This window comes from Pseudopipra pipra, chromosome 3 (assembly GCF_036250125.1).
Source record: "Pseudopipra pipra isolate bDixPip1 chromosome 3, bDixPip1.hap1, whole genome shotgun sequence".
Taxonomy (NCBI): Eukaryota; Metazoa; Chordata; class Aves; order Passeriformes; family Pipridae; genus Pseudopipra; species Pseudopipra pipra.
In genome coordinates, this window is record NC_087551.1 from 116,696,169 (window position 1) to 116,713,317 (window position 17,149).

General features: G+C 58.2%; 2 protein-coding genes across 3 annotated transcripts; both read right to left on the reverse strand.

Moving 5' to 3' along the window:
• Positions 1–9,806: 9,806 nt before the first annotated feature.
• TRIM54 (tripartite motif containing 54) lies at positions 9,807–13,279 on the reverse strand. Of its 2 annotated transcripts, XM_064650850.1 has the most exons (10): positions 13,008–13,218; positions 12,426–12,598; positions 11,889–12,060; positions 11,715–11,810; positions 11,360–11,593; positions 11,110–11,132; positions 10,852–10,976; positions 10,411–10,512; positions 10,211–10,249; positions 9,807–10,005 (listed from the first exon to the last, which is right to left on the reverse strand). In XM_064650850.1, exons 1-10 carry the CDS (start codon positions 13,173–13,175, stop codon positions 9,995–9,997), a joined length of 1,143 nt encoding a protein of 380 aa, XP_064506920.1. In that variant the 5' UTR covers positions 13,176–13,218; the 3' UTR covers positions 9,807–9,994. The 2 variants fall into 2 exon arrangements, with proteins under 2 accessions (XP_064506920.1, XP_064506921.1); XM_064650851.1 differs by having other exon boundaries at positions 11,715–12,060; positions 13,008–13,279.
• A 1,048-nt stretch (positions 13,280–14,327) lies between these two features.
• On the reverse strand, positions 14,328–16,778 carry DNAJC5G (DnaJ heat shock protein family (Hsp40) member C5 gamma). Its single transcript, XM_064650852.1, has 4 exons — positions 16,282–16,778; positions 15,807–16,020; positions 15,520–15,673; positions 14,328–14,930 (listed from the first exon to the last, which is right to left on the reverse strand). The coding sequence occupies exons 1-4, from the start codon at positions 16,392–16,394 to the stop codon at positions 14,848–14,850; spliced, it is 564 nt and encodes a 187-aa protein (XP_064506922.1). The 5' UTR covers positions 16,395–16,778; the 3' UTR covers positions 14,328–14,847.
• Positions 16,779–17,149: the final 371 nt, after the last annotated feature.

The window sequence follows — 17,149 nt, forward strand, 5'->3', positions numbered from 1 at the left end:
TGCCAACCAGTAGGATTTTGGGTTTGTACTCTGCGTAAGCTGCATAAGCAAAAATCTTTTTTCTACACTTTGGTGACACATGTACTGGGTTTTTGGTATTTGCACATGTTTTTACACCAGGAGCTGGTGATGTAGGAACTGGGGTTAGAGGTGTGTGCACTGGGGTAGTGTGTGAAACATTGGAAATTTCAGAACCGAAACAGTTCCTCTGATTCTTTAAAAATTCCCCTTTGCTCTCCCCTTGGACATATCCTGAAGAATTGGGTAAGTCTGGGGGTGGCCATAAGACTCAAGATAAATTGAAAAGATACTCTAATCAGTGATGGCCTCAATATAAATTAGATGATGGTGAAAAATTTCTGGAAAATAGGTCTTTGAAACATAATATGATTTTACAGATGTTATTTTGTAGGAGGCAAAACAAATGGGATGAAGTCCCTGATGTAGATTTGCTTTTTACTTTAAGAAATAATTAGTAAAGTAAGGAAAAAAAATGCGGTTTAGAAAATTCAAAGTATCAAAATGAAATATATTTTTTGGTTAATGAAACAAGAAAAGAGGGTAAGGAGAAAGATACTCATTGTATAGGACGAGAAGATAAAAAAAGATGAAAACTCTAAGTTTCATTGTCGGCAGCTCCTCCAACACGAGGATCAAAGCTGGAGGTGGTCAGTGAATCTGGCAATGAAAGAGTTGGGTTTGATGCAATTCCTGTTTTCTGGAGGACCTGAGGGAAAGACAAGTCGGTATCAGAAGCACCTTTAAGGCAGCAGCCGGGCCTGAAGGGGGAGGCAGTGGATGTGCAGGTCACACTTGGGACTCGCTGAATCAGAATCAGTGAGCAGGGATGTGCCACAGGAACCCCGAGGGAACGTGCAGTGGGATGTCAGTTCATAATCCAAACTGGGCTCTTCTGAAATATTTGTCTCCCCATGAGGAATGGAGGGCAGTTTAGAAAAGGCTCGGGAAGGAGGAGTTAAGGAAATGGAAGGATTAGGTTCAGGTTCGGGGCATTCCCAATCCTGACCAATTTCTCCCTAAGAATGACCCAGAGTGGGATTCCAATCAGACACTAAAATTGTATCAGGAACTGATTTCACTGGGAATCCAGAAGGGAGTGGAGAAGCTGAAACACCTTGGCAGGTTGTATGAACAGAAGCAGGGAGCAAAGGAGTCTCTGTGGGCTCTTTATGTAAGATGGTGTGAAGCGGCTCCCACAGGAATGGACTCAGATCCAGCAAGGGAGGGAAGCAGGGGGCTCTTTAACAGGCTTTTGCTCGGGCAGTTCGTGCCAGGTGTTAGAAAGAAATCCAGAAAGAGAGAAGGAGCATTGAGGGTGGTTATTTCCCAAGTGATGTCCATGAATAGGGAAGAGAGAGAAGAGAAGGAGAAGAGCTGAGTGAGATTCCCAAATAAGTTGTCAGCTGCCCTGACCAACATGCAGGGATAGAGGGGAGGCAGAGGGTGAGGTGGATTTTGGGGCCAAGGGTGAGGATTACCATCCCTCCAGAAGGATCAGGGTGCCTGTTGCAAACAGGAGGGGCACTGGGGAAAGGAGTGTCCTGAACTGCAAACGGACAGAAGGGAGAATCAGAAGAGGTGGGACTTATGACAGAAACTGGGCTGGACTGAAGGGGACTGGAGGAATCTCTCATCATTTCCCTGGCCAATCCTTTGGTTCCAGGTGAGCTGGGGAATGAAACAATGGATTTTCTAGTGGATACTGGAGCAGCTCGTTCTGTAATTGCAGAAAGAGGGACCTTTAGCAAAACCAAAGTCAGTGTTGTCAGTGTGGCAGAGAGGAACTTCTTCGGGGGCAAGAAATCCCTCAAACCATCTTACAACCCATGGAATTCAGGACTGGGAACACGAAACGAACACATCCCTTCCTCCACAGGCCAGAGTGTCCCTCCTCATTGCTCGGGCAGGATTTACCACGTGGGTTGTGCAGCTCTTTGCTGATGGAAGCAGCGACACGTTGAAGGGGCAGCAGGAAGTTGGTCACACTGGGGGCACTGCCAGGGGGGCACCGGGAAACAACCACTGCCCAGCAACACCTCTGCCACAGAGCTGCACTGCGAGCCCTCACTCAGTCCCTGCAACTGAGCTGAGGAAAGAAAGTCAATATTTATAGTGACTCAAAGCCTGTCTTTGGCGTAGTCTGTGCTCACGGGGCGGTTTGGGAAGAGTGACAAATTTTGAGCTCTCAGGGGAGTTCGGAGAAATATGGATCTGGAATTACGAAGCTAGTGAAAGCAGTTCTTCAAGCAAATGAAGTTACAATAATGTAAAAGTGCCCTAGAAAAGAAATCCTGACCCTGTAAAGGGAAACCAAAGAGCAGATGCAGCAGGGAAAGGAGCTGCATTGAGGAAACCAAGGAGTGTTGGTTCCACGACCCTGTGTAGTTTCATTTCCAACAAATTATACAAAAGGGGAGGAACAATGAGCAGAACAGCTGGACTGCACTGAAAATAAAGAAAGGTGATGGGAAACACCTGTGAAGCAGCTCTTGGTCCCTGAGGGGATGATGGAAACCCAACTTAAAAGGCTGCATCAAGAGACACGTGGGAGCAGATGTGTCACTGCTTTTAGCAGAGAATTTCTTTGGACCCAAGACACAAAGCTTTGCAGACAAAGTAATAAAGAAATGTGTAACTTGCTGTGCTGATAATCCAAAAATAAGAAAGAAAACATGGGGAGGAAGTGCAAAGTGAGGAATAAACCCTGGGGTACACTGGCCAAGGGATTTTACAGAATTACCCAGGTGTAATCAATGCAAACATTTATCAGTATTCCTTGATCACTTTTCTGGTTGGTCAAGGCTTTCCTGTTTTGCACCAACCAGAGTAGAACACTGATTAAGGTTTGTTAAAAGAAATAATACCCAGATTGGGTATCCTAGAAGAAATTTCTTCAGATAATGGACCCAACCTTTTAACAGAAATAGTGCAGGAAGTGTCCAAGTTGTCACAGATTATTTGGGAATTACACAGCCCATGGAGCCCAGAGTCCAGTGGGAAGGCAGAAAGGATGAATCAGAGGCAAGTATCCAGGTTACACCAAGAGGCTCAGGTGGAGCATCACCTTTGTCTCATGAGAATTTGTGCCACTCCTGGAGCCAAAGCAGTAATGAGCCCTCTGGAAATACTGTAGAGGAAGGCATTCCAGGGCAACCTTGCGTGGAAGGATGGCTGGGGGTGAAATTAGAGGAAGCTGAGTTCTATTCACATCTGTGAATGCACTGTGGATGCAGCCAATGGCAGCTGCAATCATAGGGGAAGGTGAAGAAGGTACCTTACCTATTGAAATTTGAAAGGTAATTTGGGATAATGGGGTTGAATTTGAAAAGAAATTCCAATCCTAGTGGTACTTAGTCCATTTTCCCTGTGATCCCATCAGCAACATGGCCACAGCTTTTGTGCTAGTGATACACAGTGCTTTGGTATATGAAATATACCCAATCATTGCCTTAGAATTGAATCACAAGGGAACTATGCTCCCCTCTCTGGAGCACAGAGTGTTGGCCCAAAAAGATGGATATAAATGGCAGACTGTTGATGTCAATATATGCATTACATGGGAGCAATAAGGATTAATTTATGAAAGTCACACCATCAAAGATCAAGACATTTGTCTTAATGCTGAGCAAAATGTTTGTCATTTTGAGATTCATCCTAATGAAAACCTGGAAACTGTTCATGTGTATATTGCTAAAGGATGTGCTTATGTGAGAACTCCTTGTGGTTTTGTATTTGTGGATAATGGTACTGTAGATACAAGTAATCACTCTAGTTTCTGTACTCGTAATTTTGTCAAAATGATGAGATGCAGTTTTAATCAGGCTGTAAAAATTAATAGAATGTATAATCTAATTTTGCTTTGATTCAAGACTTGCAGCGACTTCCACTGGTGTGAACCTCACACTGGTAAAGAAGCTGTTACCACGTGAAGACCTGAAGACTTGCTGGAAGGAGCCTGAGGAAGTGGACAAAAGACTTTGATTAGTGTCCACCACAGTGTGGAAGAAACACATTGTGTGATGGAACAGGTGGAGGAAGACGGAGAACATCCATGGGGGGTGGTCACCCACCTTTTGGGTGCTCACCCACCTTTTGGGTGCTCACCCACAGCCACTGGAATTCCCAGCCAAGTGCTTCACCCTGCTGCTCTTTTGTTGGTGTTAACCCTTTTGCTTTTTGTTCTGGTGACTGTGTTGTGTGTTAGAGTTTGGATGATTATGAAACAATTACCCCACCAGCTTCCCCCACCAATCCTGGACAACCCCCGTGCTGCAAACGTACCAGACAACCCACACAGCACAAAAGGGTGAAAAGGGCTCAGTATGGACATCATGGAGCTTGAGTGGCTACAGCACGGGGTGGATTATCTGAGAAGGTGGCTGGGGGTAAAATTACTGGAACCTGAGTTCTACTCACGTCCTAACAGAAGTTATAACAGTAGGGAAATTATGGGGTGAAATGCAGCTGCTGCTCCCTGGATGGGCTGAGGGGCAGCTCCACGATGATTCCCCACAGAAGAGGCAGCACCTGCTCAGGGGGTGGAATGGGGGGTGGGATGGAGTGGAGACACCCTGGGCAGGGTCTGTGGGAATCCCTGCAGGGAGGGGAACTTTGTGGTGCTTTACAGCTGATAAACCTCCAAGGGATGAATGGAGAAGATGTCCTGCTGCTGAGCCAACAACTGTGGGGAAATCACTCTCCTCGGATGATCTTGGTTTATTAAAGCCTGATTGTAATATTGACATACCCCTCCCTCCCAGAGTTACCCCCCTCCAGGTACGACCACCCCCCACTGGAAATGAGCTCTACGTTTTATTGACTGTGTCTTTAAAGGTGGAGAGGATTTTACACCAGTTAGCAACAAAGATATTTATGACTAAAGTCACTCAAGCTCCACCTAAACATAAAGAATTAGTATAGAAGACAGTTGAGAATGGAGAAAAAGTCAGGGAAGACTCCACATTAACTGCTGGGATCAATCAATGGGCTGGACCTATCTGTGCCCCACAAGGGCCTCTTGGGTAGGGGCTGCACCCCCTGCACACTGAACACTTTTATTGGGGCTTAGGGCTTGTCTGGGTATTGCTTTGGATACGTTTTTGTGGTCAGGAAAACTCCCCACACCAAGGGCTGGGAGGTCTCCCCTTTTCACATAACGCCTTGTGAGCACACACAGAGATAGGATGAGTGGAAGGGGACAGGCAGAGCCAAAGAAATATTTAATTTACCCTCATTCACAAGTATGTAAATCAGAGCCACTCCCCCCTCCTTCCCCTGGACACTTCTTTCAGCCTGGAGATGTGGTGCATGTCCAAACACAGAGGGATGAGACTCTCCAAGAAAGATGGGAAGGTCCTTGCATTGCAGTGTTGAGAACATACATAGCAGTGAAAGGAACAGGAATCAAATTTTGGATCCATCACAGGTGTGGAAAAGGTCCCTGAGTCCAGACAAGATGCAAGGGACTCACACCCATCTGGAAACGTGAAGTTCTGACTGACTGAGGATATAAAAGTACAAAGAGCTCTGTCATCTTTTTAATCTCTTTATGTAACCTAAAATGTACAAGTTAAGTGCTTTTATAACATGTTGTTTTATGGTGATCCAAAGAAACCCGATTTTACAGCTTGTCCAATCATTTGGGAGAATCCACAACTCCATCCATGGAACTGCTGCTTCCCCAGTGCCACAACCAGCTGAGGACCCTTTGGACTGGGGAATTTTAAGATTAGATTTAAATCTAAATTGCACACCTGTGTTGGGTGATGGTTCTGGGATTTTAAAACTCCCCCTGAAGAAAGAGAAGACATTTGGACCAGGAAAATGGTTCCTGTGGATGGATAATCACACCCTAAACTGACCCTGGCACGTGACTGACTGATGCTGTGCAAAGGGACACATCCCTCCTTCAGGCCCCCAAACCCTGGGAGGATTTTCCACGGGGATTAGACATGTCCCAAGTATGAGAAGGGTCAGAGGATGGGAAGTGGTATTATTTGTGTTATTTGCAAACCATTTCTTGGGGCATGGAAGGAGTTGGGAACTGGAGAAAGAGAATCCCACCATCAGACATTGCTGACGACAGAATGAGAGGCACAAAAACCACTCACAGCTGAATTGCATCTGAGAATTTAACTGCTCAACTTCCAAAATACAAATACAAAGATTGGGAACAATAATAAAAGCTATCTGGACAAATACAGTTAAGGAAAATATCCCTATTAGGTGTAAAATCAACCAAATTCCATCAGTGGGACCTGCAGTTGGGTGAGTGATGACAGGACATGGACAACCCAGCTGCCTTTCCAGGGGAAACTGAAAAGACAACTTTAGGAATATTAACTTTATGTCCTTTGTGCAGAAAAAGGCCTTTGGAAAAAAAAAATATCATAGAATCACAGAACAGTTTGGGCTGGAAGGGATCTTAAAAGTCATTGGTTCCACCCCTGTGACACAGCAGGGACACCTCCCACTAGCCCAGGTTGCTCCAAGCCCCGTCCAACCTGGCCTTGGACACTTCCAGGGATCCAGGGGCAGCCACAGCTTCTCTGGGCAACCTGTGCCAGGGCCTCTCCACCCTCACAGCCAGGAATTCCTTCCCAGTCTCCCATCTCTCCCTGCCCTCTGGCAGTGGGATCCATTCCCTGTGTCCTGTCCCTCCAGGCCTTGTCCCCAGTCCCTCTCCAGCTCTCCTGGAGCCCCTTTAGGCCCTGGAAGGGGCTCCAAGGTCTCCCTGGATCCTTCCCTTCCCCAGCTGAGCCCCCCCAGCTCTCCCAGCCTGGCTCCAGAGCAGAGGGGCTCCAGCCCTGGCAGCATCTCTGGGGCCTCCTCTGGACTCTCTGCAGCAGCTCCACGTCCTTGTGCTGCTGTTGCCCAGGGCTGGAGGCAGCTCTGAGGGGGCAGAGGGGCAGAATTCTCCCCTCCCCTTCTGTCCACGCTGTGGGATCAGCCCAGCACACAGTGGGGTTCTGGGCTAGGGCACGTCCAGCCTCTCACCCTCCAGCCCCCCAGAGTCCTTCTCCCCAGGGCTGCTCTTGGATCTGTTCATCCCCCACCCTGGATTGGTCCCAGGGGTTGCCTGACCCAGGAGCAGCACCAACACTTGGCCTTGTTACATCTCATGAGCTTCCCAAGGGCCCAGTTCTGGAGCTTGTCCAAGTCCCTCTGGATGGCCCTGTCCTTCAGGAGTGTCACCTGCACCCTCAGCTTGGTGTCACCTGCAAACCTGCTGAGGGTGCACTCAATCCCTTCGTCTGCATCACTAATGAAGATATTCAATAACACTGGCCCCAGTAGGGACCCCTGAGGGCACCACTGGTCAGTGATGCTATTTGGGACTCTGAGTCATTGACCACGACCCTCTGCATGTGACTGCTCACCCAATTCCTTGCCCACCTAACGGTCCACCCATCAAATCCATCTGTCTCCAGTTTGGAGAGAAGGATGTTGTGGGGGACCGTGTGAAAGTCTTTACAGAAGTCCAGATGAGTGACATCTGTAGCCTCTCCCTTGTCCACTGATGGAGTCAGTCCATTAAAGAAAGCCACTGGGTTGGTCAGGCAGGACCTGCCCCTGGTGAAGCTGTGCTGGCTGACCCGAGTCTCATCGAGTCACAGAGACTCATGTACATTCAGGTTCCTCAGGTGATCTTTGCTTACAGTGGAAAGGGATTTCGCTCCTCCAGTCCCCATCCTGCTGCCCCTTCACTTGAGAGGTGTGGGAAGAGAGGTTGCTGGTGGAGACTGAGGCAAAATGTTGTTGAGTACCTCAGCCTTCTCCTCACCTGTTGCTAACAGTTTTCCAGTGTTGTTTATGGGGGTAACACCTTCTTTGACCTTCCTTTTCTAGTTAACAGACCTGTAGAAGCCCTTCCTGTTATTCTTTTCATCCCTTGCCAGATCCAGTTCCAGCTTTGCCTTGGCCTTCCTCACCCCACCCCTACACAACTGAACTGCATCTCTAGGCTCTTCCCAGGTTACCTGTCATTGTTTCCACTGCCTGTGCATTTGCTTCTGTCCCTTTAGTTTGGCCAGCAGGTCCCTACTCAGCCCTGCTGGCCTCTTGCCTTCCTTGCCTGGTTTGCTGTTCCTGGGGATCACCAGCTCCTATGTTCCGTGGAAGATTTCCCTGAACATCTGCCAGCTCTCTTCAGCTCCCTTGTCCTGAGGGCAGTCTCCCAGGGATCCCACTGACTGTCTCCCTGAAGAGCTGAAAGTCTGCCTTCCTAAAGTTCAGGGGCCTAACCTGACTCCTTACCTGACCCACGTCCCCCTGCAAACTCCACCAATGCAGGATCACTGCAGCACTACCTCCAGCCCCCATGTCCCCAGTTAGCTCACTGGCACTGGTGACCATCAGGTCCAGTGTCACATCCCCTCTGGCAGAGCTATTACCTGGCTCAAGAAGTTGCCCTCCATGCATTCCAGGCGTCTCCTGGATTGTCTACAGCTCACTGTGCCCTGTAGGGGTGGTTGAAGTCCCCCAGCAGGAAAAGAGCCTGTGAGCTCTTATGGGGAAGAATAAAGAAATAAGGATGATCCCTGGAGACGTCCTTGAGCTGGAGCTGCAGCAGGTGGGTGTTAGAATCCATGCTCAGTGCAAAGATCACCTCTTCCCAAAATCCTATAGGGTTACAATTTAACTGGACAAGCATAGGGATCAGCAAATGCCAGGGGGCTTCTCGAGGAATAGGCTGGGCAGGGAGGGCAGTGACGGGTGACAAGCCTCTGGAGACAGGTCACAGGGAAGAAAACTGCCCAAATTGGAGAAAAACACAGGTGGGGCTCTCCTGAGGCTGGGGAAGCACCCACGGGTGCTGAGGGGCTGCTGAGTGCTTGTGAGTCCCTCTCTGTCACCTCTGCAGGGTGACAGGAACAGAAGGACATCCACGAGGGGTGGAGAGAGGCAAATGCTGCACCCCAAATGGCTGGTGTGGGAATGGAGAGGCTGAAGGCCCCCTCAGTCCCCAGGGAGCACCTGAACCCTCCCCGGCGCGTTTCTGGTGTGCGAGGGAGCAGATGGTGATGGGGAGCAGCCAGGCTGGGGTCAGTCCCCAAAGCTGCATTGCCTCTGCCCTGAGGGACAGCTTGGGATGCAGGAGAGCAGAGATGTCCCTTACCCTGTCACCCATCCTCCAGGACACTGCTCCTCAGCCCCCAGCCAGCACGGGGCCTCAGATGTGCTCCTGGTCTACCGGGAGCTGGGGGGCTGAGGGACCAGCCCTTGCTGCCCCCTCAGCTGGGCAGGGGGTGGCAGTGGGGACCCCCCCGTGGAGTCCAGCCCCAGGGGACCCACCCAGCCCGAGGACCACCGGCCCCATGTGCATCATCGGCCGCATCAGCCGTGACGCCAGGGCGGCGGGACGGGGCGGGTGACGCAGCCGCTGCTGCCGCTGCCCTCCCAGGGGGCCCGGCCGAGTTCGGGGGGCGCGGGCCCCGACCCGGCGCTGATGTGGCCGTGTGTGTACTCAGCCAGCTCATCCCGGCAGTGTTTGCTCGGAGCACCCAGGGGACGGTGCTGCCGCAGCCGGGGCTGGAGGGGCGGGGGGTGCCTGTGGATCCTCGGCTCCAGGCGGGGCTGTGGGTGGGTGGGGGGCAGAGCAGGGTCCGAGGGGTGAAATCCCGAGTTGCACTGGGGCTCTGGGGTCGCAGCCCATCGTGTGGGGTTCTGGGGGCACCACTGGGTGGGGGAGCAGGGGCTGCACTGGGCTGGACCCCATGGGACCAGTGTGGAGCCACCAGAGGGGCAGCCTCTGTGCCCACCCCACCCAAACACTGCACCAGAGATGATGTCCTTAACACACGTTTAATGTTGGAGAGGGGCAGCCCCCATTTGAGAAATTCCAGCAGCAGGGATGGAGCTCGACTGGGAGTGCCAGGGATGGCCATAGCCAGGGTTGCCAGGGATGGCCATAGCCAGGGGGTGACAGGGACAGCCATAGCTGGGGGTGCCAACATTGCCCCACGGTGTCACCTCAGTGCTGACCTATGTGGAAAAGTGGCCTCAGCCCTGTGCAGTGGGGACTGCAGGACCCCAGCCCCTGAAGCAGGGAGACAGGGATGGCCTGGGGAACACCCGAGGTGTGACCCCTCCAATCCCCATCTCCACCCCCATGCCCCCCAAGGACGTGTCTCCTCTCCCCCACAGCACTCCATGGCTCTGCCCATCTCAGTCCCCAGCAGGGTCTCACCATGGGGGGAACTCGCTGGCTTCTGCCTCGGCCCCACATCTGCAGAGGGAAAGGGGGAACAAGATGGAGACAGGGATGCCCCGGCGCGCTGCAGGACCCACACACCTGCATGCAGGCCATGGCACAGCTACAGGCACGGCACTGGGCACAGCATGGCCCTGGGCAGGACACAGCACCACGCAGGCATGGCAGACACTCACCCTCGGCAGCTTCAGGCGCCTCCAGGCTGTCCAGCCGATCCTCCTCCGTCGCAGCCTCGCTGCCCTCCCCGGGTCCATCACCCTCATCCTCACCCAGCGGCTCTGCAGGCAGGGGACAGCTCAGCTGGGACCCTTCCCCCTGCAGCATGGGGACAGCCCAGGACACCCCAGGAGGGACACGACCAGCCCAGGACACCTCAGAAGGGAGTGTCCACCAGCCCAGAACATCCCTAGAGGGACTTGACCAACCCAGCATGGGAGCCAGGAAAGAGCCTAGGACAGGGTTGACCCTGAAAGGTCCCTGGCCAGTGCTGGGCAGGGGGGTGTCACATCCCCATTCCTGTGTGTGAGCCCCTCACAGGGTGTCCAGTGGTGAGAGGATCTGCTTGTCTGAGGGCTGGGCACCCCGAGCAGTCTGGGCACTTGTCCTGGTGCTGGCACCTGTCTGGAACTCGATGGTCCTCAGCATCTCGGCCACGTAGTCCACGTTGATGGAGAAGTGATCCATGTTCTCATAGCCAGGCTCGGGGCGGCTGCTCATTGATGCCTTGGACATGTCCGTGATCCTGCGGGGCAGGCAGACCCTCGGAGCTGTGGGGTCCAGCACCCACGGGGCCCTCAGCCACAGCCCAGCAGGGACAGACACAGCTGTGACCCTCCCCTGCCCCCTGTGCTCCCAGCCCTGCTCCCTCCACTCACTTTTTCAGGAGTTCCTTGGAGTGCTGTGAAGGAAAGCAAGGAGGAGTCAGTATCTCCTAGACATCACCCCCACCCCAGCACATCCCAGGGGCATCCCCAGATCCTTTGGGGGTAACCACAGCCCTCCCCATGTACAGCCCTGCAATGCAGCCCCAGGTCCCACAGGGATCTGTGGCCCCACCACAGTCCCAGGGCAGCCACGGCCCCCAGAAGTTTCTGTCCCCCTTCCCGCCCTGTGCGCCGGCTGGACCTGCAGGTACACGGCCATCTGGGGCTCCTCCATGGCCTGGATGGCAGACTCCACCAGCTTGGAGGAGGCCTCCAGGTGGTCTCCGTACTGGCGGATGAGCCCACGGACACGCTGCAGCTTGGCCTCCTGCTCGGCTGCGATGCTCTGCAGCAGCTCCTTCTTCCGCTCCTCCAGGATCCCGTACAGGGCGTCGAACCGCAGCCCCACGTGCTGCTTCTGCCGCCGGCTGTTCTCCTGCGGGACGAGGGTCAGGGGCTGCACCGTGTCCCCCCAGCACAGCCCTGGGGCCAGTCATCCCAGCCCCACCGGGTTCCCCCCACTGGCACAGCCCCAGGGCTGGACCTCCCGGCCCCACCTCGATGGTGTGGCAGATCTCCTCCATCTGCGTGATGATGGCCTGGATCCGGTCATTCCCCGCCACCAGCATGGCGATGCCGTCGCTGAGCTCGCTCTGGGAGGGGAGGGGAGCGGGTGTGAGGGCAGCTGCACGGGTACCCCCGGCCCACCAAGGGCTCCCGGGGCCCCTCACCTTCTGGCGCTGGTAGACGGCCGGCAGTGGGGCCACCTCGCAGTCCTTGTGCGCCCCGAACACCTTGCAGAGGGAGCAGGTGGGCACCTCGCAGCGCAGGCAGTAGATGTTGATCCGCTCGTCCTCGTGCTCCTCGCACATGAGGTGCTGCTCGGCCTTGTTGTGCAGGGGGCTGAGGAGGGTCGGGTGTTCAGTCAGACATCCCCAGCCCCAAGCAACACCTCCAACCCCAGAGATGCCCCATCTCCCAGGGAGCCCCCCATCTCCAGAGACACCCCGGCCCCAGAGATACTTCTGGTCCCCAGGGATACCCCTGGCCTCAGGGATACCCCAGCCCCAGTAACACCCTTACTCCCAGAGTCACCCCCAGCCCCAGGGATACCCCAGCACCATGTGGGCCCCATGACCCCTCCAGCTCTGCATGCCCAGTCTTCCATGGGCTCCCCTTACCCCGCTGTGCTTGCCCTCCCTTGAGGACCCCCAGTGCCCCCCTGGGCTCCCTTCCCCCGCGGCTCTTGCCCCGCCGCGCCCCCGCACCGGGCCGACTCCTGCTTGTAGATGTCGATGATGTTCTCCACGAGCAGGTTCCGCTGCAGCCCGTAGACCCCGTGCCGGTCCAGCACCACCTCGTGCCGGCACGACGGGCACCGGAACCGTCCTCCCGACGGCACCGCGCTGGAACCCCGCGACTGCCACAGCGGATTGGAAGCCTGGGAGGGGCACGCGGGGGGTCACGACGGCGGCACCGCGCACCCCCGGTACCCCGGCAGACCCCGGCGGCCCCCGGCAACTCCCATCTGGGGACCGAGACCCCGCAGGCTGCGCGCCCCGCACCCCCCGGGCACGGGCAGAGACACGGACACAGGCGTGGAGACAGAGATGGAGCCGGGCACGGGCATGGACACAGGTGGGGACACAGACACGGCCCCCACTCCCCCCCTCCGCCGGCCAGGAGCGGCCCCGAGCTCAGCTCGGCTCAGCCGGAGGTCCCGGGGCCGGTGCCGGGGCCGGTGCCAGGCCAGGTCTCCCTCGACAAGGGGGTGCCGCTCGCCCCCCCGCATCCCTGGCCTGGGGTCCCGGGGTTCCCGGTGCCTTCCCCGCCCCACCGGCCGGTCCCACCTGGAAGACGTCGTTGGCGCACTTGCGGCAGAGGTTGTGCTGGCAAGGCAGGATGACCACGGGCTTGGAGAACATCTCCAGGCAGATGGGGCAGATGAGCTGCTTCTCCAGGCTCTCCATGCTCCGCGCCTCCGCCAGCAGCGGCTTCAGCCCCACCGCGAAGTTCATGGCCGCGACCCCGGCCCAGCCCGGCCCGGCTCTGCCCCGCGGTCCCGCTCCGCTCCGCTCCGGCCGCCCGTTACCCACTCTGTCGCGGCCCCGGCCCCGGCCCCCGGCGCTAATTTTAGCCGCCCCCGCCCCGCCAGGGCCGCAGCTGTCGGCGGCGTCGGGTGACACTGAGTCACGGCGCCGCGGCGGGGGCGCCGGCCCTGCCCGCCCCCCGGGACCGCCTGAGCCCACCGGGGACCGGCTGGTCCCGGCACCGTCTGACCCCAGAACCGGCTGATACCCTGAGACCAGCTGAGGCCCTGGGATGGGCTGAGCCCTGGACTGGCTGAACTCTGGGGACTGGCTGACCCCCAGGGACCAGCAACCCTCTCCACCGTGCGCATCCCACCCCATCCCAGCCCGGAGCCCTCGGCCCAGGCAGCCCCAAGTGCCCCAGGTGAGCAGTGCTGCTCCCCAGGGCTCCCCCGCTGCCTCCCACCTGGGGAGGACGAGGTCCCAGGGGACCAGGGCTGGCTGGTGCCAGGGCCATAGAGCCAGAGGGGAGCAGGGCCCAGGCAGAGTGGGATTGGGAGTAATGCCCCTCCTGCAAGCAGCTGGGCCAGGGGAGGCTGGGATCCCCCAGACCCCACAGTTCAAGCCCAGTGTCAGTAGGGTGGCAATGCTGGTGCCAGGGCCCCTCTGTCTCCACTCACCCTGGAACACTGGCTATATTTAGGGGGTGAGACAGAGCCCATGCAGCTGCAGATAGAAGCAGTGACCAGGGGTGGGAGGAAAGGGCAAGGGGCTCACTCTGTCCCACTCAGCCCCCTCCCTGAGAGCCCTAGACCTCCATGGGGCCACAGCTCCCCAGAGAGCAGGGCAGGAGCAGGGGGCCTGGCCAGGCAGTGGGGAGCAGGGCTCCAGGACTGCAGCAGCAAGAAGAGGGAAGAGAAGAGAGATATGGGAGCCAGCAGCAGGGGACACAGAGCAGTTCCAGGTGGGTGGCAGGACACGAGTGACACTCACCCCACTCAGGACACGACCTGCCTACCCCATTCAGCTCACCACCCCATGGGACCCATGGGCACAGCCCCCAGCACAGGCAGGACCAGGCAGAGGCACATCCTGCTGTGGAGCATTCCAGCAGCCCCAGATTAGCCCAGGCAGACGTGCTCCCCTCCCGTCAGCCTTTAATGGTGCCCACAAGACCTAGAGGGCAGAGGAAAGGGGTACAGACAGCAGCACCCCGACCCCACAGCAGCGTTTGGCACCCAGCACCCATCGGGAGGGTCCCATGAGGGGGGAGCGGGCTCAGCCCAGCCCCAGAGGTTACAGTGTTAATGGTCTCGGACAGCTCGGCTGCCTCGCCTGAGCTACGAGCCGGGCCTGGAGCGCTCTGCTTGTGCTCAGTGCCCGGCGGGGCACGGCAGCGGGCGAGGCACTGGGGGGGCTGCAGCAGGGTGGGCTCTGGGCCACCACCACCACCAGTGCTGGGACGCAGGGGCATCGCCCCGGAGCTTGAGCAGGGGCCCGAGAGCCTCTGCATTGATGCTGGCCAAATTAACCTGAGATTATACCCCTGCTGGGGCTGGAGTGCCAGCCCAGAGGGCGGGACCAGGGTCCCGGAGAGTGACAGTCCCAAAGGAGGATCCGTGCCTGGAGTCCTGGGGGAGCCAGCGGGACGGGGTCAGCCTCAGGCATCAGCACTGGTGCTGGCAGCCGGCAGCGGCTCCGTGCTGGCAGGCGGGGGCTGCGCCACAACAGGGATTTGTGGATCTGAAAAGGAAGAGCTGCAGATCAGTGGCTCGGCCCCACCCCGTGGTGCCAGCGAGCAGGAATCTGGGATGTCCCCATATCCCTGCAAGGGCTCCCACAGCCCAGAGCTCCCACACCCAGAGCAAGGGCTCCCACACTGCCAGCGCAGAGCCCTGTGGCAGTGCCCCCACCCCAGAGAAGCCTGTGGCAGTCACCCAGCATCAGCCCCATCGACACCAGCATTGCCAGTGCCAGAGAATGGAGCCAGCCTGGAGCATGGCTGCTCTTCCCATGTTCCATACCCCAGAGAGCACAGGCGAAGGGTCTCTGAGCCACAGGCCGATTCAGGGGGGCCCTTTCCCAGGGGCAAATGGGGAAGGAGAAGGTGTCCCCATGGCCCATCCAGTGGCTCCCTCTGTCACTGTCACCAGCCCTCGCCCACACAGAAAACACCGAGGGCTGGCTGGCTGTGGCTAAATCTGACCCAAGCCCTGAGCCAGAGCTCCATCCCCCATGTGAGATGCGACAGGGGGAGACCCCAGAGCCCTCAACAAATCAAATGCAGGCAGTTCCAGCTGCTGGGGCTCCAGCCTGACCCAGCCCAACTCACCACTGTCCTCCGCGCGCATCTGAGCCTCCAGGTCCTTGGGGTCCACGTACTTGTAGGACTCTTCCTCCTTGGGCGGGCAACATGTCCCGCAGCAGAAGAAGCAGCAGCAGCAGCAGCAGCAGCAGGTGAGGGCACTGCAGCACAGCGCCAGTGCCTGCAGGAGGGACGGAGGGGCCGTGAGCTCACCTGAGCCCTGTCATGCTGGTCCCGTGAGCCCACTCCAGCCCCTGGCCTGCCGGGAGAGACGGTGGCCCACTGAACCCATGGATCCGGATGACGCGGCTCACCTTGAACCACCACTTGGACATGAGGAAGTAGTGCCGGACGGCATCGTCACCGAACTGCTCGGCCACATAGAGGCCGAGGGAGCCGTACTGGTCGTAGAGGCGGCGCTTGTCCGCGTCGCTCAGCGTGGCGTGGGCGCTGTTGATCTCCTTGAACCGCTCAGCCGCCGCCGGGTCATCGGGGTTCTTGTCCGGGTGGTACTTGAGGGCCAGCTTCCTGCGGGGCGCGGCGGGGGGACCCCCGGCACGGGGTCACGGCCTCGCTCCCCGGGACAGCCCCAGAACCCCGGGATGGGAGCGGGACCCCCGGGATGGAAGCACAGCCTCGCCCCTCGGGACAGACCCAGGCCCCCGGGGTGGGACCTGGACCACCCGCGCGGGATCCCGGCCGCGTTCCCAGGACGGACCCACATGCCGAAGCTGGCGGGACGACTCCCCGGCCGGTCCCCTCCCCGGACCCCACCGGACCCCCCCGTACCGATAGGCCTTCTTGATCTCCTCGGGGGAGCTGCCCTTCTGCAGCCCCAGCACGCGATACAGGCTCTCCCCGACCCGGGACAGCTTCCGCTGCGGCCGCGGGGGCTCCGCCATGGCCGCGCCGAGGGCACCGCGGGTCGGAGCGGACGCGGCACCGACCGCCCCGGACCGGCCCTGCCCGCGCCCGCCGCCGCTTCCGCCCGCTCTGCGCAGGCGCCGCCCGCGCCCCGGGACGGAGGGCACGGCCCGGACAGCCCGCACCGGGAACACCCGCACCGGGAACACCCGCACCGGGAACACCCGCACCGGGGACACCCCGCACCGGGAACACCGGCCCGGACAGCCCGCACCGGGAACACCCGCACCGGGAACACCGGCCCGGACAGCCCGCACCGGGAACACCCGCACCGGGAACACCGGCCCGGACAGCCCGCACCGGGAACACCCCGCACCGGGGACACCCGCACCGGGAACACCCGCACCGGGGACACCCCGCACCGGGAACAGCCCGCACTGGGGACACCCCGCACCGGGAACAACCCGCACTGGGGACAGCCCGCACCGGGAACGCCCCGCACTGGGGACAGCCCGCACCGGGAACGCCCCGCACCGGGAATAGCCCGCACCGGGGACACCCCGCACCGGGGACACCCGCACCGGGGACAGGGGCCCCGCATCGGGGACAGGGGCCCGGACACCCCGCCCCGGGCACACCGGCCCGGCCCCAGGGACACCGGCCCAGACGCGCCGCCCCGCCCCGGGTACACCCCGCCCCGCCCGGCTCCGGGACAGCCGTGCTGCCCCCGTCCCGGTACCGGGACACCGCCCGCTCCGCTCCCGGCCCCGCGGCGGCAGGAGGCGGCACACGG

Excerpts from the sequence above, each read along its gene's own strand:
- DNAJC5G (XM_064650852.1), bottom strand. The coding sequence starts at position 16,394 with ATGGCGGAGCCCCCGCGGCCGCAGCGGAAGCTGTCCCGGGTCGGGGAG. Across the intron at positions 16,021-16,281 it reads GAGATCAAGAAGGCCTATCG|GAAGCTGGCCCTCAAGTACC; the intron begins GTACGGGGGGGT and ends CGCGCCCCGCAG. Across the intron at positions 15,674-15,806 it reads TGTCCAAGTGGTGGTTCAAG|GCACTGGCGCTGTGCTGCAG; the intron begins GTGAGCCGCGTC and ends TCCCTCCTGCAG.
- TRIM54 (XM_064650851.1), bottom strand. The coding sequence starts at position 13,175 with ATGAACTTCGCGGTGGGGCTGAAGCCGCTGCTGGCGGAGGCGCGGAGC. Across the intron at positions 12,061-12,425 it reads TACAAGCAGGAGTCGGCCCG|CCCCCTGCACAACAAGGCCG; the intron begins GTGCGGGGGCGC and ends GACCCTCCTCAG. Across the intron at positions 11,133-11,359 it reads AGATGGCCGTGTACCTGCAG|CACTCCAAGGAACTCCTGAA; the intron begins GTCCAGCCGGCG and ends TTTCCTTCACAG.